We start from the raw sequence: 21,236 nt of genomic DNA on the forward strand, positions 1-21,236 counted from the left end.
AAACACGGAACTGGGTAGAAAATTTCAATTCTGGTATCTATGATAATATCGAGAGTGCATTTGAAAGTATCGGCGATCTAATTAAACAATTCAGTCAAAATATTGTGACTCTGAGTATGTAGGATGGTTGTTATATTATATGCTAGAATTAATCATCTATAGGAGAGACAAGGGTTAGAAATAACACAGAATTGGTAATTAAAAACCAATTTTATTTTACAAAATGTAAAAAATAAAACATAAATTAACTTGTGTTATAGAACTAACAACATCACCTGAATTAAGCAATCAATATGATTTATGTAGAGTTCAGGACTTTCTAGCATCACCATAACGACGGTATTCGGTTGGTTAGTCAGTTGTCATATTAATATGCAAGCAAATTAAGAAAATATTTTGAACACGAAAATCAGATCTTTTCTTTGTAATTTTTGCATATTCAAACATTTACAACCCATTCTGTGTCAGTTATTGAATGTTGTCTATCAACGTTGATAATGATATCTGGTAAACTAGATTCGATAGTAACCAGAACTTTTTGATGAAATCTTTGTCTATGTTTTTCTGAGGTAGTTATATAAATTACTGGAATCATGGCCATAGCAGCACAGAGGAACGTTATACCGCCATACATGTAAATTATACCATCATTCCTAACCATTTCTATCAGCCCTCCTGCAAAAAGCAAAAAGAACGTTATACCGCCATACATGTAAATTATACCATCATTCCTAACCATTTCTATCAGCACTCCTGCAAAAAGCAAAAGGAACGTTATACCGCCATACATGTAAATTATACCATCATTCCTAACCATTTCTATCAGCCCTCCTGCAAAAAGCAAAAAGAACGTTATACCGCCATACATGTAAATTATACCATCATTCCTAACCATTTCTATCAGCACTCCTGCAAAAAGCAAAAGGAACGTTATACCGCCATACATGTAAATTATACCATCATTCCTAACCATTTCTATCAGCCCTCCTGCAAAAAGCAAAAGGAACGTTATACCGCCATACATGTAAATTATACCATCATTCCTAACCATTTCTATCAGCCCTCCTACAAAAAGCAAAAGGAACGTTATACCGCCATACATGTAAATTATACCATCATTCCTAACCATTTCTATCAGCCCTCCTGCAAAAAGCAAAACATAAATGTCGTTAACAAAGTCATCGTTATACTAATCAAAATATCTTTTTTTTATTTTATCTAAATATTTTTAAACTGTACTTGTATAACTTTTTACGAGACCTCAACAGGCCTTTCTGAAAAAAACTCCTGTGTTATTATAAACACACAGTCTGTAAATTGCCTTTATTTTCTAAAATATATTTTTTTCAATTGTTCTCTCGAAATGTTACAGGTATTCAAATATTTTCATATTTAAATTTCCCGCGTTAAACGTAATCAATCTTAATGAAGTATCTTTTGTTTTCTTTGATCTAAAATTTCATTTCGTCATTTTAGAGAGTGAATGTTTTATGAAGATATTTCAGTTAGATCCTTATTTCTCGAACTTCTCCAACATTTGATTGAAACTATTTACGCAGAATGTGCATGTTAACTGTCTTAAGAGTTTAATATCTGATTTATGAAAAATGTACAAAGACATGTTTCCATGTAACACTGGGTCTTCAAGAGTAAGGAATATACACTTTACGTAAGTGCCACGTAATTACGATTAGCTAACGATTAGACTTTCATTAAAAATTATTGGTGTATGGTTTTCCATATTTTCAAATAGAGACAAAGTTTTGACAAATAAATTCAAAGATGCGTAAGAAGAAAATGTCACATTTATACTTGTTAATGACCATACCTGCAACAGGTGTGCCAATGATACTCCCGAGACCTTGAAAAAGTAGTGTTATACCAACACTTTTACAAAGTGATTGGGGTAGTACTATATCAGGTAATATACTTGTTGACAAACACACAGTACCTCCTAAAGAAGAAAACAATAAGTTCATCATAGTATATAGTTAAAAGTATATTTTGAAGTTTGTCTTCGAGAGACATATGTTTAACTTGTCTGTCGATCTTTTTGAAATATTTAAGTGGGCCGTAGGGTTGATTATCATTACTTACTTAGAAATTTGTTGACAGCTCGATATGAATCCATGAAATCAAAAACATAAAACTTAAATTTGTGTTTGATAAATCAAACCATCTATAATCATATAGTTACACTAATTTGTGTATGATAAATCAAACCATCTATAATCATATAGTTACACTAATTTGTGTATGATAAATCAAACCATCTACAATCATATAGTTACACTAATTTGTGTATGATAAATCAAACCATCTACAATCCTATAGTTACACCAATTTGTGTTTGATAAATCAAACCATCTATAATCCTATAGTTACACTAATTTGTGTACGATAAATCAAACCATCTACGATCATATAGTTACACCAATTTGTGTATGATAAATCAAACCATCTACAATCATATAGTTACACCAATTTGTGTATGATAAATCAAAACATCTACAATCATATAGTTACACTAATTTGTGTATGATAAATCAAACCATCTACAATCATATAGTTACACCAATTTGTGTATGATAAATCAAACCATCTACAATCAAATAGTTACACTAATTTGTGTATGATAAATCAAACCATCTACAATCATATAGTTACACTAATTTGTGTATGATAAATCAAACCATCTACAATCATATAGTTACACTAATTTGTGTATGATAAATCAAACCATCTACAATCATATAGTTACACTAATTTGTGTATGATAAATCAAACCATCTACAATCATATAGTTACACTAATTTGTGTATGATAAATCAAACCATCTACAATCATATAGTTACACTAATTTGTGTATGACCATCTACAATCATATAGTTACACTAAATGTGGTAAATTTCTTTAAAAAAAAACCAACTTAAAACTACATCCTTATAACATGTGTTAAAGGAAGATGAAGATAAAAACTGTGTTGTTTCAACAGTAATATGACATATGCATTTATTTCACTGGTTTGTTCTTCGATTGATTAATTGTTGGTTGCTTAACATCCAGTATCATTTGCCCCATGTAATATGAAATTGCTATATGTTCATAATGTTGATAAGAGAAAATGATTGAGCAACTATTGAGATTAAATATCAATAAACTCACGAAATGCTCGCAGTGTGAGCTTATTATTAGATGAAAGTGTACTTATTTGAGACCTCAATTGACATCTTATTTGGCATTAAGTTATGAAATCTTTAAATCTAAAGTACTAATTTTGCTTTCAAATGAGGTATGATACATCAAAAAGACCCAACAAGACTCTAGACAAAGTGCACAAACTAGTTTTAAAAAAGTTCATGTTTATGTTAGCATTGTTTTGTTTGCCTAACGAAAATGAATAAATGTTAAGTGTTATGGCATGTTTATTAAAGGTTTTAATTGCAAGTCAAAATATTTTATAGCAAGACTTTTAAGGAATTCTTACTTGTAAACACTTACGTTTTCCAAAAACAAAGCAAACAACACATTGTCTAACATTAACTTTATAACGTAATACATTAACATAATACTCTAAATGTATGGGGTTCGTGTTGTTTATTCTTTAGTTTTCTATGTTGTGTCGTGTGTACTATTGTTTTTCTGTTTGTCTTTTTCATTTTTAGCCATGGAGTTGTCAGTTTGTTTTAGATTTATGAGTTTGACTGTCCCTTTGGTATCTTTCGTCCCTCCTTATCTTACAACATAATTACCTGAAGTAATTCCAAATAAGGCACATGCAATAGCAAGCAAATAAAACTTTCTCCAAATCTGCATCATCAAAATAGATAAACCACAGCCGGTTAGCACGAATAAATACAACACAATCTTTTGTCTATAGAACGTTACAGCCATCCAACCAAAGAACGGTCTGCCTAATGACGATGAACAACCAATGATTGATATAAGCCATGGAATACTGATATCGTCAATTCCATAATGAGCCGCGGAGTTTGGAAGAAATGCAAACGGTACATAAAACCCCATTGCCGACAAAATGCTTGAAAAAATACTACAAGTAAACGCTGGAGTCTTGATGAGGTCAATATCCATCATATCTGATATTTGTTTTCTCAAGCTTAATATTTGACCTGTTACAAAAAGAGAAATATATGTCTTAAAATGTGTTTTGTATTGAAAACTCTATACAGGTCTATTTATTTGAAAAAACACTTTTTGTAACGTTCGTTTTGATAACTAGTTAGTTACGGGCATCAGGTCCACGCCAACAGGATTACAGTGGAAATATTTAGGGTATTGAATTTTGTTTGGCTGATTTGTTCTTTCGCCTTGTATATGACGTAAACATGCACATTTTCATGCACTACACTGTAATCTCCTACTAATTTCCTAAAAACTCAGTTCATAAAAATTAAATGCTGTAAAGAGTTGAGAGATTCTTGTTTTCTGATCTTTGTTCGGGCAGTTGTCTCTTTGGCACATTCCCCATTATCATTCTTAATTTTATTACCTTTCTTCGATTACTGTCTAAAGATCTTGAGTTTGTAAGGAGTTGGAAGCTAGATGTATTACATCTAAGAACCTGAGATGGGATGCATTCACTGTCTGTATTTCAACTCCAAATTATTTTTATTTATTAATCATGTGTGTTTTGATTATTGTTAACAAACCTTGTTCTGGTCGCTTTTGAGAAAACGTTACTGCTGTTATTTGTACATGTAATGCAATGGCAGCGGATATCATAAGAGTCCCTTGGTACCCGTAGTTCTTGAGACAGAGGTCAATTAGAGGTGAAAATATAATATTTCCAATTCCACCTCCAGATATAACAATACCAGTGGCTAAAGGTAATTTGGTGTCAAAGAACTCATTCAGTATCAGCAGTGAACATGTAAGTGCTAAACCATTACCAATACCTAGGGAAACAGAATTATCATTTTATTAACAAAACAATGTTTATGTTATAATTAACACTCACGAAAAAACTTAAGTCTGAGTGAGGTGAGCCAAACAGTAGTAAGAAAGCATTACTTATTTACTTCTCTCATATTCACTTTCTTATATTCAGTTGAATTCAGTTGGTGCTAAATATGCTCAGATAAAAAAATAAAAAGGTAAAAGGTTCACATTGGAAATAAAAAAATAAAAAAACGTGAAACTCAATTGGCAAATAATGAAAAAAAAAAAGAAAACAAAAAAAATCCGTAGCCGTACTCTATAAAAACGCGGCTTGAAACCCCCTAAGTCAAAAAAAATAATTAAATATACTTTTTGGAGTAAAATTTTAATATGACACAGGTGGTTCCCTAATTAGAATTGAAACTCACAGATAAGTCTTAGCAATTTGTGTAATGAGGAGCTTTTCATTTACGTTTCATGACGACAAAGTTTGCTATTTCACAACCAAAATCTACCATAAAGTACTGTTTCAGAGAAAGAGTATTTAATACTCGTAATAACTGTATAAAATTTCAATGGGTTTATCATGATTACAAAAGAATTCCTTTTTGATAATATGGTGTTTTATGCTAAAATATATTATTTTGTAAATATAAATGTTTTTAAATGTGTTTTACAGTTTCTCATAACTCTTCTTAGGGCGGCTATTTTATCAATTGATATGTCACTATCTAATTTATATTGTGTTTTATATCAAATGTTTTAAAGAGTTGAGACTCAAATAAAGTATTTTTTTTGGAAACAAATGACTTACCTACTACAATTCTCAGAGTTACATAGAGAAGGTTAACTGAACTAACAAAGGCACTTAGGAGGTATCCAACAAACTGAAGACATCCACCTACTATTACTATCCGTCTGGCGCTGATTGAACTTGAAACAGATGATACAAGTGGTCCTAAAATATATATCCAACGTTTTTTATTCTCTATTTGCATTATTCTTTATTGCTTTTTTGTCTTTTCGTTAACTTCTTGTTTTTTATAGTTTTTGCCGTAAGTGTTTCTTGTGAACTTTATTCTATAAAAAACGTGTTTAGCGCAGAGACATCGAAATCATACGGTTTTATATATTTTGGCGTTCGTTTTTGTTGCAGTTCAGCGTTTCTTTTGTTCTGTTGTTTTCCTCTTATAGTTGATGTGTTTCCCCCGTTTTTAGTTTGTGACCCGGATTTGTTTTCGATTTATCGATTTATGAATATTGAACAGTCACAGTGGTATACTACTGTTGCCTTTATTTAATTAGCCAACACTGTGTTGTTAGTTCTATAACTTAATTGTTACTCACCAAAGCAAATCTATACGAAAGATGGATTTGCCTTTTCTATTTTGATGTGTTTGTGTCTTTTTTGCTCTTTAACTTTTTTAGTACTTGGGAATATTGTTGGTTGAAGCGCTCATGTAAGTATGTTATAATGCAAATATGTGCAAGTATAACAATACAATGGTATTACCTAAATCAGAATGTGCAACCAGTACGTATTATTTTAAGTAATATTCAGTATTAGTTTGGTTTGATATAAAAATATGATGTGGTACGACTGCCAATGAAACAACTCTTCACAAGAGACCAAATGACACAGACAACTATTGGTCACCGTACGGTATTGTATCCATATCATTCTTTCATTTTATCGTCGTATTTATACAATCAAATATAACTGTTATCTAAAATCAAATGGCACTGTTCAATATCTCATATTGGAGTAGCCTTGTACACACCATGTTTAACAAAAGTAACATCAAACCAGTAACAAAAAAGTTGAAAATCATATTATTAATTGTAACAATTAGTCAGAAAGTCAAAAAACAAAACTCCTTAAATGGCTTTAGATGGACTTTTAACTAAGTAAATAAGACAAATCTCGATTGAGATCAAAATCTTGGATTGATCAACATCTAGGCACACATTTAAGTACATGCAGTTTTAATTTTCGAAGTATTTCATCGTTGCATCATGCCTTTTTACAGCAACAATTGATTAAGTTTTCTATCTCCTTTTCTTTTTTTAGAAACCAGTGTTGATTTGGAGATTACTGTTTGTAAAGCATGATGTTGTGAAAATGATACGGTCTCCTTTGACATAAAACAACTTATCATATCATCTACAAAACCGTTGCAGATTCGAAATTTCGTATTTTCTACTCCACTCAATGTACTTTTATGTAACTGAAATTAAAACACACCCAAAACACTGCTTTAAATCATTCCACATATTTCAACACTTTCAAAACAAATTTATATATATTGAATGTTTCACTACAGTAAAACATGGGGGGAAAAAAGAAGAAAAAAATCGTTGTCAAATAAGGTGTCATTCGTTTTTTAAACTATTCAGATGCTAAAAGATTTTACAAACTGATCTAGGAGAGTCACTGTTATGCTAAATCATAGTAATGTAATGTAATTTTGTTTTGAATAGCTATAAAAATATTTATTTAAACATCTATCTTCCTTTATTTATTTATTCTGTTAAATAGTCAAAAACATTGCTATTGCCGTTTAAAACAACGAAAAAAATTACATAAAATCGCAGGTTTTAGTTTGAATGAAATGATTTTTTGTAAAGACAAAAATAAGTTTTAAGATCGAAATCTTAATTTGACATGTTTACTGCGTTAAATGACCTCTTTCTGTGTGACTTGAGGTTTTATTTTCAATTTTTATACAGACAGTAATTTTAAAGATAAATTAAGTTCATTACACTACTGAAATAATTCACTTAACTGTGACTTTCCTGTGATATAGTTCAAACATTCACCCTGTAAATGTCTTACCAATAATTTAAATCTGGCCATTCAAAATTCCTAGTTTCAAAACTAAAAAAAGTTTTGATCTACAACAGAGGAAATAAGGTTCGTTAAAATATTCAGTATCAATATATGATTATCATCCACCTTCTCAATACCTGTATCATCACGTCATAACAGAACATATCTCCAATCTGTGTGGTCAAATACCCTTGTCCCAGTTTGTTTAACTTTGACCCAGACAAGTCAGGGAATTCGACAAATGTTTTCTTTTGTCTTCCCTTTTGTATGGTTTTGGTGTCAAACCTTTGATTATTCGTGAATAATATACATTTTTTTTTATAAAACAAATGTATAAGCTGAGGTTATTAAGAGCTTTGAATAGACGCCTGTGTATTGTTGAAGATAGTATAATTATGTTTCTCTCTTAATGTCTTTAGGTAATTAGTGTGTTCTGTTTAAAAGAGTTTTTCTCAATAAAAAGTCATGAGAACAGCAAAATAAGGTATTTTGACGAAAACGGTATTATTTGAAAAATTTTGAAAATGCCTGTAAGGAATATAATAGTTGTTGTCCATTCGTATCATTTGGTGTGTTTCTCATTTGATATTGCCATTTGATTAAGGACTATCCATTTGGAATTTTCCTCGTAGTTTAGTATTTTTGTGATTTTACTGTTTATATGATCTGTTTGAAGTGGCTATTATGCAACAGTTGTATATATATTTTGTTATTGACTGAAAAGCAGTCATTTAATGTTCTGTTCATTGCTACATTACGTTCGAATCGATAGACCGAACTTGAAATTTTCCCTTTGACAACACGCGTCAGTCCATGCTGATGGTGATTTACCATTGTTATAATGCAAGAACTTTTTATATTGACTCAGACATTCACTTGAACTCAAACTTCTCTACATGAAAAACAATTTTAAAACGTTATTGGTATGTTGCCAAGTTATTTTCAGTTATTAAAATTATATATCGTGAGAAACAAACTCGGAAAGTGCTCGTATCCTAAGCTAAACCAAGTTTTATTCTGTATATACTATTGTTATATTCAACTGATCTACATGTATGGCGGTGTTTCTATGGCATCTATTTTATTATCCTAATTTCTTTTCTATTTTTGCGAGTTTTTCATCTACAAACTAAAAACTGGTCTACATGTTTTATCAATGTTCCTTTTCCCCCATAATACCCCTTTATCAACAATTTAAGCTTTTATTCCTTTGGATTCGATTGACAGTATATCAATGAGTAGCAGGAGATGGATACCCCGATATCTGATCAAGTCTCAATTTGTTTGGAGTTCGCGCGATTCCTTCTACTACCATATTAACTTTCTCTTCAAATCTATCTTCACATTTTTTTACATAATTATTTAATCTTGACATTTCCTATTTTTTCTGATTTCAATTGAAGTGAATATAACAACATTTGTTCAAAATTAATTTCTTTTTCGACAGGGAGATCGTTGTTTCCTGCGATATAAGAACACTTGGAAGTGGTCTGATTGCCAATTATTAGAACAGTTTTAACATGTAGATAAAACATGTAGACCAGTTTTTAGTTTGTAGATGAAAAACTCGCAAAAATAGAAAAGAAATTAGGATAATAAAATAGATGCCATAGAAACACCGCCATACATGTAGATCAGTTGAATATAACAATAGTATATACAGAATAAAACTTGGTTTAGCTTAGGATACGGGCACTTATGCCGTATTTGGCAAAACCTTTTCAACTTTTGATCTTCAGTGCTGTACAACTTTGTACTTTTTTCACTTTCGATCTTTTATATCTGGGCGTTATGTATTCGGGTTTAGTTTTCTGTAATTAGTTAATACTTTAGTTTCATTATGTATATCTCTTTCATATTCATTTGTTAAAATTTACTGTTTGCAATAGCATGAATTGTTCTATATAATAAGAATGTTCTTATCCCGGGCATACAAACAATGCCGTATTTGGCAAAACCTTTTCAACTTTTGATCTTCAGTGCTGTACAACTTTGTACTTTTTTCACTTTCGATCTTTTATATCTGGGCGTCACTAGTGAGTCTTGAATGGACAAGACGGGTTTTTGGCGTATTGAATTTTAAACCTGATGCTTTTTGTTATCTATTAAACATGCTTTTCTTTGTCTAATATGGTCTCCTTTTTATTTGTATTGTAGTCCTGTAATATTATGTTGTCATTTCAATGTTATATTTAACTTTGCCATTAAAGTACGAGGTTTGGCATGCCATAAAACCAGGTTCAACCCACCACTTTTATTCCCCTTTAAAAGTGTCCTGTACCAAGTCAGGAAGATGGCCATTGTTATAATATTGTTCGTTTCTGTGTGTGTTGCATTTTAACGTTGAGTCGTTTGTGTTTTCTCTTATTTTTGAGATAAGACGTGGCACGGTACTTGTCTATCCCAAATTCATGTATTTGGTTTTGATGTTATATTTGTTATTCTCGTGGTGTTTTGTCTGTTGCTTGGTCCGTTTCTGTGTGTGTTGCGTTTCGGTGTTGTGTCGTTGTTCTCCTCTTATATTTAATGCGTTTCCCTCGGTTTTAGTTTGTTACCCCGATTTTGTTTTTTGTCCATGGATTTATGAGTTTTGAACAGCGGTATACTACTGTTGCCTTTATTAATCAATTATATATTTTAATAAAGGTGTATTGATTTTTGAAATTCAAGTTCTGTTGATCTAATATTGAACTTACCCATCAAAAAGGCGATTCCTATTTGAAGTGATCCTATCCATTGTAGATTTTCTTTTGCAACACCCCAGTTTTCAGTAATTTCAATATATATTAAACCAATAGCTGAGTTGAATCCACTGAATACCATAAAAACTATAAATCCTCCAAAGACAACAATCCAACCATAGCCGCCATTTGGAACAAGTGGTTTAGCTGACGATTGAGAAACGTTTTCCTTTTTAAAATTCAAAAGAATTGCAAATTATTAAGATTAAACGGGAAATAATGGACAAAAATTCATGACACGCTTTTGAAAAAAAGAGATACAAAACAGAATATAAGTAAATGAATATTAATGAGAAAATTATATAAGATGCAGTTAAGGCAGTATGTTCCTTGTTCATTCATTCTTGGCCAAAAGTTTCAAAAGCTGCCATATTCATCAATTACAAGCCGATTACTCGACCGATTACTAATGATTGTTAGACCGAGATAGAAGATATTTGTCACTGTTTCTATTACTCCCTCCTCCTTCTCTTTAAACATGTGACCAAATAAAAATACAAATAATGATTGTTAATCACAAAACAACTCCAGCGTAAATAGCGAATATTTTTAAATGGGACGATAATTTCAATATTAATCATTCATCTTTTCTGTTAATTTCGCAAACTGAATCAGTGGTATACTGTCAGAAGTCCATTATTAGACTAATTGTTTAATATAAAAGGTTAAAACAGAAAAATAATTTAAGTGAAAATGAAATCCTTCACCTTTGTGACTACTAAACATATCTATGTAAAGTAACTCTCTTATCTAGGAAACATCGCATATCCTGAATTCAATTTTTTAAAAAGAAATTCCGTTAAGAAAGGAAACACTTCGTCAAATGAATTTAAGTATATGTAACGTTTTAGCCGAATCTACAGAATTTGTTGATTCTTTCTTGGAAAAGGTCAAATTTCTAACAAGGAAACCAATATGATTAACTACATATGTTTACACATAACAGAAGATATATATATATATAATGATGATAACTCGTTGAAGTTCAACATGGTCGATTCATGATCACATACAAGTATTTCTGGAAAAAATAATAATGTTGGTCTTCAACTGAACGAATCGTTTGAGATGTTATAGAGATTTTTTTTTTGCTATGCTGTAAGGCTCAAAGTTGATGAAGAATTTTCATAATGCAGATTACTGATCATTAACATTTAATTTACCTTTTCAGTAAGCTTCATAGAGAATTGTTTCTTCTCGATTGACAAAGTAACAGTATGAATTAGTACATCAGCATCTCTTCTGTTAAATATACTACGTAGATAATGTCTGGTTTACACTAGATTTTTCTAGAGCTGATTTACATAAAAAGAAAAGCGTGAAACAAAAATAAGCCCCAACATGCATTAATTTTGTCGAATGCCTTTACAATGACATTAAACATAGATATTGTCAAATAAAAAGTATACGCACCATTGAAAATGGTGTTTTACAGATATATATACAACTGATATTTCAGTTTAGAAGAAAATAAAAAGAAGAAAAAATATTCTTGTCTTATAGTTAAAAAGGGTCAAGATTGTTTACCATCTTGAATAGGAGTTATTATTAGAGCACAAGTTCTCGGTTAAGATATGTAATATCAAATGTACATGCAAGATCATATCGTTGAAAGGATGTTAAAATATTTAAAAGGAATATTCATTAATTGTGTCAAGGGGTGTGTGCCAAAAATCAAAACAAAAACTTACTTAGGTCGACACAATTATATGAAAATAAGTATGAACATTTGAATATATGGTGTGATTGCACCCAAGGAAACAACTATCCACCAAAGAACCTGGAACAATGATGTGAAAAAGATTTAAACCTTAGAAATATTCCTCTCAATAGCGAGGACAGTTGCATTGTCCGTAAACATGAAAAAATGTCGGGAAATTGAGTTTTCATGATTTCTGTAAAATTGTAATATTCGGACAAAGAAACTGTAATGAAAAATTAAATGTCGATTGTGATATTTCAACTACCATTTTTAAATTTGACCTCTTTATTTTATAACAATGACTAACTCGTATATAGATGATATCTGTTTTCGCTAAACATTTTGCGTTTACAGTGTCTGTCCCATCTTTTATATATTTTTGTAAAATCATAAGAATTGGTTAAACTCATCATTTGTTGGCAATGACTCATTAAATAAGAAGCATATTATTTGTCATAAAACTAGTGTTGTAGCAAAAGAAAATATCTCTCAACGTAAATATAAGATACAGTTATGAACAATACAATACCTAGTAAATAAAGTTTTAACTTGGAGACCTTATTACTCATTACTTTCACATTTATAACTTTAAATAAATTAACATATTTTCGTTCTATAATAATACTCTTAAATCATAGTTATTAGTTTTAAAAATGTAGTATTTCAAAGTATCGTTGGATTTTTAAGAACATGTATATGAGTTTCTCGCTACATTGAAGACCCATTGGTGGCCTTCGGCTGTTGTCTGCTCTATGATCGGGTTGTTGTCGCTTTGACGCATTCCCCATTTCCTTTCTCAATTTTATATATATTTTGTGCAATGTGTCTCATTAGCCAAATGATATGGGTGGGTAATAGTTGTTCTATGAGTGCCAATCTGATCTTGTTAAAAATATCAGAAAAAAATATATTTCAGAATATTACCGCATTTATCCAAGTGTTGAGAAAATGAAAGGACTGTTTTCATTTTGCAATATCAAAGTTCTTAAAAATTTATCATTGTTTATTAAGAAATTAGTTAAAGTATTGTAACTTATATGATTATATGTTAACATATATATATTGTTTTGTAGTAACCATAATAATGACTATGTATTTTGCCTCTTGTTGTAAATTTGTGTCTGAGTCAAGGACGTATATTAGATGTTAGTTATACGTCCTTGGTCTGAGTGTCTCCAAATAAAGTATATTGTTATTGTTATTGTATTTTTTTTTTTATATTATTGTATAATATAGAGAATAATACATGGCAAAATCCGTATCATATGTCGTATCATCCCGAGACATCAATATCAGCCCAAGGGCCTTTAGGCCCGAGGGATGATATTGGTCGAGGGTGATACGGCATGTGATACGGATTTTGCCATGTATTATACGCTTTATCATATATTTCAACAGAAGAGTATTATATTATATGAACTGTTTTTTGATCCATAGCACTGGGTTACCTTCAGTTCTACTTTTGTCTTGTTTCAAAGGCCTTAAAAGAACTGCTCAATTACTTATCCGAAGCACCTGGGTTACCTTACAATTTGCGTGCTGTTGTTTTAAAAATACTTTGTTTATTATTGTATTAATTTGTGTGTTTTGTATTTTTCATAGTTGCATGTAGTGTGCCAAAAAATTGAAAACTTGACGTTCGTGACGTCACATACAATGTGAAAACTCGACGTTCGTGACGTCACATACCAAACAATGACGTCATTCAAAAAATTTACCTATTTTGAGGAAAATTTTTCTTAAGCACAAAAAAAACTAAAACTGACTATGTAAAAAAAAAAAAAAAAAAGTAGGGGTGTGATAAAGGGTATGCGATAAAGGTTAGGGGTGTGATAAAGGGTATGCGATAAAGGGTGCGCATCAAAGTTGCGCGATATGGATTAAACAGCAGGCTATTTATCACATATGCAAAACTACTGTATTTACTACTAAACATATGATAAATGTATGTCAATCAATATGTGACACAATAAAAAAACAGATTATTATTTTATTTATTATCATATCAACAATATTTGACGTGAAAAATATAAATAAACAAATTTATAGATAGTAGGATTTGACCAACAGTACTGTAGTAAACATTTCTGTATGCTTACTCAAGGATTTTACAGTTCACAAAACAACCATACCCATCACCAGTTGTCTATAAGGTCAAAGATATGACATATTTATCTGCTTTATCTTGGTCAACCCTGATACCTTTCCGAGATGGCGACTATCGCATCTATATATGTATATGCACATCGCATAAATGAAAATACAAGGTAAAATTGTAAACTGTGCTTAGTTTGGGATATTTTATAGCCTGTTGTTAGATATGAGTCAAGGCTCTGGGTTAAAGACCGTATTTTGACCGATAAAGATTTACTTTTACAAATTGTGACTTGGTTGAGAGAGTTGTCTCATTGGCACTCATACCACATTTTTTTTTTATCTATTCATACAATAAATTCTTGAAAAATGCGATGCTATATACTTTTTTTTGTAGTTTTAGGCGAAGGCGCGATCGATGATAGTCACGAACATTATTTGTATTGGTCTAGTGGTGCTGATCATTTTGATTTTGCAGTTTAAAAAATCTATCTAGAATACTTTTCCAAATATAAGGCAAAAAGACAAAAAATAGTAAAAAATCATTTAAGGCCGAACCCTCTTAAAATGATATTTTTTTTAACATTTTTTAATTGCTCAAAGTCAAAAGGATCAGACACAAGTAACACATACTCATAACGTCTACTCCACAATACAATAAATATAACAATACAAATTGAATGTAAGCATGCATTATATAATATAAACAACATAAATATTACTAAACTATACTGAAAAAAAAAACGAGACAAAGAACGACAGAGATTATGATGATGATAATGATGATAATGTGCGTTTTACCTATGTTGATACTATACTACGAGGAATCGTTTTGATCTCTTTATAAAATTGAATACTTGTTTAACAATTTGCACAATTAGATCATAGGAAAGACTTTCTTTCCCAAAAAACAATAGTTTAAAGTGCAGATCGCAGCCTTCTGGAAGCAAGCTAATGCTATTAAACAGAAGAGCCCTTTCATTTAGATAGAAAGGACAATCATAGAAAAATGGCGCATGATATTGTGTTGTACTTTGAATTTTAGGCAACATAAATAGTCGGGAGCATTATTATCTAAATTTTATAAACTATTGAAGTTTTCTTCTTTTTCTTCGATCCTCTAAAGTTCCCAACCAACCTCTTTTAAGATACCGTCTCAGAATATGTGAAAACAGGTAATTATAATCCGTGCAGCTTCAAGTTGTAGCTGTTCTTGGTTTAATTTAAGATTTAAATTATTTAATTAGCAAAACAGAGAAATTTATATTTTACACCTCAGTAATCACACTGGTTCAAACTAGATTTTCATTAGTATAAACTCTTGCATTAAATTTACTCACTATATTATTTCGCTCTTTTTATTGGATATAAACTTTTCCTTTGTTGTTAATTGTTTATTTATACTATTGCAAAGTGTTTTCTTTACATTTTTGAATTTGATATTACGTTGAAATTAGATATTACGTAAAAGCTACTTGGAATTTTTGTATTGCCTTTTTTGAGTTAAAGTGACTTTTGAAGTTGATAGTAATGAACTTTTCCGCCGTTAAAGTATGTCTCGGGAATTAAGGGAAAGTAAGAACGTTAACTATAAACAATTGCATTGTGTGGGAATGTCTAGCCCTAATGTTACGGAGGATGTGTTCAGTTTGGAAAAGGAGATGACTCCAGTGAAGTCAAGAAGACTACAGAAAGTGGAGGAAATTGAGTCGGAGGTCGACAGCAATGACAGTGGTGAAAGCAGCGAGGAAGATGAGGAGTTGCAGAGGTTAAAGAAGGAGTTGGCGAAAGTAAAGCGGAAAAAGAAGGAACAAAAGTCGCAGGAGAAGAAAGAAAAGATCAGGAAGGAAATAGAGAAGGAGAAAAAAGAGTTAAAGAAGAAAACGGAGAAACAAAAAGGTACTGCTAAAGTAGATGATTCTCTTAACATTAATTCTTTAAGAAAATGTCCATCAATTAAGAAAAAAAGGCAGAATCGGCTGTTAAGAAAATTTTAGAAATTGATTCAGATGATTCGTCTGATGAAAGTGGGGATACCACTTCTAGCCGTAAGTCCGATGAATTAAGTGATTCTATAAAAAAAATCCAAAAGACACAAAAATAAAAGCAAGAAAAAGTCTGGTATATTTGATCATCCGTCAGATGAAGTAGTAAAAAAGCAATTGTGGCCGCAATCAAAATTGCAGTTTGAATATGCGGGGTCTAAAATCAATTTTGATGATCTTGAGTTTAACTTATTTGTGGCTGGAGAATTGGAAATTTTGTCCTCTTCAAAGATAGGCGATGTCGAAAGAATTGGTAGAACAAAGCTGTTGAAAAAAATTGCGTATTATACAGAATTGTATGAGTGGAAGGGTCTGAAAAAAATGTATGCTCATATAATAAGGCAGATTGAAAATGGTTTGGCTGATTGGTCCAAAGATTTCAGTGAGATTGAAACTCCCATTTTGATTAAATATGTAAAATCAGATGTCAAGTCTAAAAAATCTATTCAGTATGGGGAAAACAAAAAAAAACAGTAAAGAAAGAAGAGACTGTGTTTTATTGTTCGCATTTTCAAAGGAAAAAATGTGTGCATAAGGATTCACATTATGGCAAAATTCGAGGTGTCGATAAGTACCTTCAACATATTTGTGCGACTTGCTGGAGAGAAGATAACAGAAAGGCTTATCATCCGGAATCGTCAGAAATTTGTCCGCATCAAACTAAATGACTGGCAGTAAAAAATGTGTTTGGTAAATGTACAATGTTAAACCCTTTAGCAGAAGTTTTTTTACCAAGTTATATGAAATCGTTGGAAAGTGACGACAAACTTGATAATGATAAGGTTGATAATCTTGACAAGGGAAATACATTTATTAATAAGTGTACAAATTTTTGTAAAAAATACAAGAAAGATTTATTGTGTGATGTAAATGTAGACACATTGAATATTAAGATTAATAAGGTTGGTTTAGTTGCTCAGGATAAACTGAACGATACTGAGTTTAAAAATACTATTGAAATACATAATCAAATTGTTCCATCAGGTTACCCAAATTATTTGGGTTGTAGAATTCCAGTTAAATCTGGAATTAATGTAGATTTTTTTAGGGCAAATTTGATAGACTATGACGATGAAATCATTTGCGAGTTTTTACAGTTTGGTGCTCCGATTGGATATCAGGGAGAAATGTTAAATGAAGGTTCATCTAAAGTTAAGAATCATAAAGGGGCTACAGATTTTCATGATGAAATTTTGGCTTACTTATTAAAGGAAGCTACATATGGAGCAATAATTGGACCGTTTGACAAAAATCCTTTTTCTTGTCATTTCAAAATTTCACCGTTAAATTCGGTGTATAAAAAAGACTCGGTGGAACGAAGGGTCATTTTAGACTTAAGTTTCCCACCTGGAAGATCCGTAAATGATTGTATCTCAAAGGATGTTTATTTAGGTGAAAGGGTTCAATTATCGTATCCGAAAGTTGATGATTTAGTCGGAATAATTAAGGACCCAGGTGATTTGCATTTAGTTGGTTTTCAGTGGGATAATAAGCTCTTTGCGGATTGTGTTCTTCCTATGGGTTTACGGTCTAGTGCTTTGATTTGTCAAAGAATCACTACAGCTGTTAGTTTTATGTTTTATAAGATGGGATACATGGTTATCAATTATCTAGATGATTTTGGTGGTGCGGATACGGTGGATAAAGCTGATGAAGCTTATATTGCTTTAGGTGCATTACTAGATAGTTGTGGGCTAGAGGAGTCAAAGCAAAAAGGAGTAGCTCCTACTACGAGGATGGAATTTTTAGGAATCACAGTTGACACTGTGAAGTTGACTTTGGAAGTTACTTCAGATCGTGTTCTAGAGATTTCGTTGTTAGTTCAGGCTTGGTTAAGAAAGAAAAAAGCTTCTTTAAGAGAGTTACAGTCAATACTTGGGAAACTTCATTTTGTGTCCACCTGTGTACGACCCGGTAGATTATTTGTCAGTCGTTTGTTGAACTGGCTTCGTAGTGCTTTCCCTTCAAATGTCGTGGGCAGTGGACATAAGATATATAGAAAGATTCCGGTAGAGGTACAGAAAGACTTATTGTGGTGGCATAGGTTTCTGTCGAGCTATAATGGTATCTCGATGATGTCTCTTGAAGATTGGTCGTCTCCAGATGAGATTTTTTCAAGCGATGCTTGTTTAGAAGGGTTTGGAGCTATTACTTCAAATCAGTATTTTCATGCAGTTTTTCCTTCTGATATCACAAAAGATCAATTACATATCAATTGTTTGGAGTTACTTGCTATTGTAGTTGCGGTTAAAATTTGGGGGAAAACATTTTGCGGGAAAAAAATTCTGATCTTTTGTGATAATGAGGCGTCTGTTCAGGTTATCAATTCATGTTCATCTAAGGATGCTTTTATGCAAACTTGTTTGAGAGAGCTTTGTTTTATTCAAGCAAGTTTTCAGTTTGAAGTTCGAGCCAGACACATTTTAGGTGTAGAAAATAGACTTGCTGACTATTTGTCTCGATGGCATTGTAGTCATAAATACAGAGAGTTATTTAAGTCAGCTATTTCAGTAGATAGATATGAAGAGGTACCAGTTCTCATGTCAGATTTTTCATTTTTAAATAATTGGTAATTTATTTTACAGAGTTAGAGGTTCTGCGGTTTCAATGTAAAGATTCTGCTAAACATGCTTTTGCGGAGAATACTTATAAAAATAAGAAAACTCAGTTAGAATCATATTTTATGTTTTGTATATATTTTGAACTTATGCCTGTTCCTGCTACAGTTCATGTTTTGACACTATATGCACAGTTTCTAAGTAGAAGTTTTAAATCTGTTGACTCTATAAAGAATTATCTTAGTTCAGTAAGATATCTGCATTTATTGTTAGATTTAGAATATCCACAGTTTGAAGCTTTTCATTTGAGATTAGTATTAAGAGGTTTATGTAGAATTAAGGCACATTGTCAAAAACAGGCCTTGCCAATTACTCCTCACATTTTACTTCAAATTTATAAGAAGCTGGATATGAATAGTGCATATGATGCTACTATATGGTGTTTATTTTTACATGCCTTTTTTCTAATGTTTAGAAAATCTAATTTGGTGCCAGACTCCATTTCTACTTTTGATCATAATAAGCAGCTTTGTAGGGATAGTATTATTTTCGATTGTAAGCGTAAGCTATTATTGATAAGTGTTAAATGGTCGAAAACCATTCAGTTTGGTGAGAGAGAATTATTGATACCTTAAGTCTCGATACCAGATTCTCCATTGTGTCCCGTTCAAGCTTTTTTGAATATGAAGTCTTTAGTTTGTACTTCTGATAAGAGTCCAGCTTATTGTTTTATAAAACATAAATTATGTGTACCTGTCACGTATAGACAATTTCAGACAATATTGAGACAGTTAATTACTGAGATTGGTTTAGATGCTTGTTCATATTCTACACATAGTTTCAGGCGAGGGGGGGGGGGGGGGGGCTAGCTGGGCTTTTGTAGCCGAAGTACCTACTGAATTAATTCAATTGTACGGAGATTGGAAAAGCGATGCTTATAAAAGATATTTAAAATGTTCATTAGATGATAAGATTTCAGTAGCAGAAAAGATGACGGCACATATTTCAGATGTTTTATTATAAATTTTTACAGGAATTTTCTTTGAAAAAAGGGCGACCATTGTGTCAGCGTCTATACCTAAATATGTTAGTGGAATAGATGGGTGTACCACTCAGGCCTTTCCTGGTGCCACTATTGGTCGTCTTACTGAGTTAATTTCATCTGGGAAAGTAGATTTAATTTCATTAGATTTTGTTATAGTTCATGTTGGTACTAATAATATTTCTTCGTCTCAATCCGTAGATACTATTATATCATATTTCGGAGATTTAATTCACAAGTTAAAAAAGATGACATTTGCTAAGTTGATCTTTACTTCTATTCTTCCTAGACCAGTTGATCACATGAAAACTGGAGCTAAAGTTAATAAAGTTAATACTGAGTTAAAAAGATTGTGTAAAAGAAATAATTTATTATATTGTAATTTGTATAGGAGTTTCTTACTCGACAATATTCCAGATGCTTCCTTATTTGCTCCGAGAGATGGGCTTCATTTAAATTTTGCTGGTACAGAACTTTTCAGAAAAAAGATAATCAATATTATTAAGCATCAGAGTATATAAATTGTAATGTGTTACAATTGTGTTTTTTATTTACTTCATACATGTATATTGTTTACTGTAATTATTCTTTTTTCTCTTTTCAGAGAACTTGCATCCTGAATATGATGCTGGTTTTCCTCTAACTACTCAAGATCTACATATATTTTGAGTTGGTTTGCTGTTTTGTCCTTTCATTATCAATACACATTTTGAAAGGATGGAGCTTATTTGAAGTGAGAAAAAAGAGTGATGATAGTATGTCTGGTTTTTATCATCATTATAACTGTTTTGATAGTTATTATTTTATCTTTAAATTTTTTTGGCGGCTGTTGCAGGCTTGGCGGATGTTTGCCAAAAAAATTGGTTATATATCTATGTTTATGTATTTTCATTTGTGTATTTAATTATTTATGATATATTGTATTTTGTAATATATTGAAAAAATATTTATATCAGGCAATACAAATTATACCTATTGAGTTCCTTTTATTTCACCCACTTGATAATTGGTTTAATTTAAGATTTAAATTATTTAATTAGCAAAACAGAGAAATTTATATTTTACACCTCAGTAATCACACTGGTTCAAACTAGATTTTCATTAGTATAAACTCTTGCATTTAATTTACTCACTATATTATTTCGCTCTTTTTATTGGATATAAACTTTTCCTTTGTTGTTAATTGTTTATTTATACTATTGCAAAGTGTTTTCTTTACATTTTTGAATTTGATATTACGTTGAAATTACCCACCCTCCTCCCTTGTTAATTTTTTTTTCCTTTTATAAATTCATAGTGGCGGATGCTTGCCAAAAAATTTGGTT

General features: G+C 31.2%; 1 protein-coding gene and 2 long non-coding RNA genes across 4 annotated transcripts; 1 reads left to right on the top strand and 2 right to left on the bottom strand.

The window, feature by feature from the left end:
• Positions 1-200: 200 nt before the first annotated feature.
• LOC143067260 (uncharacterized) lies at positions 201-4,147 on the bottom strand. 2 transcript variants are annotated; one of them, XR_012975895.1, is made up of 3 exons: positions 3,753-4,147; positions 1,829-1,954; positions 201-675 (listed from the first exon to the last, which is right to left on the bottom strand). It is a non-coding gene; the product is annotated as an uncharacterized LOC143067260 (long non-coding RNA). The 2 variants fall into 2 exon arrangements; XR_012975894.1 differs by lacking the exon at positions 201-675 and adding an exon at positions 1,080-1,143 and having other exon boundaries at positions 3,753-4,146.
• A 460-nt stretch (positions 4,148-4,607) lies between these two features.
• Positions 4,608-7,868, bottom strand: LOC143067262 (uncharacterized). Its single transcript, XR_012975896.1, has 3 exons — positions 7,736-7,868; positions 5,714-5,857; positions 4,608-4,916 (listed from the first exon to the last, which is right to left on the bottom strand). It is a non-coding gene; the product is annotated as an uncharacterized LOC143067262 (long non-coding RNA).
• Positions 7,869-15,879: 8,011 nt separating this feature from the next.
• Positions 15,880-20,599, top strand: LOC143066218 (uncharacterized). The gene is made up of 2 exons (XM_076239216.1): positions 15,880-16,165; positions 20,516-20,599. Exons 1-2 carry the CDS (start codon positions 15,880-15,882, stop codon positions 20,578-20,580), a joined length of 351 nt encoding a protein of 116 aa, XP_076095331.1. The 3' UTR covers positions 20,581-20,599.
• Positions 20,600-21,236: the final 637 nt, after the last annotated feature.

Source organism: Mytilus galloprovincialis, chromosome 3, assembly GCF_965363235.1.
Source record: "Mytilus galloprovincialis chromosome 3, xbMytGall1.hap1.1, whole genome shotgun sequence".
NCBI lineage: Eukaryota > Metazoa > Mollusca > Bivalvia > Mytilida > Mytilidae > Mytilus > Mytilus galloprovincialis.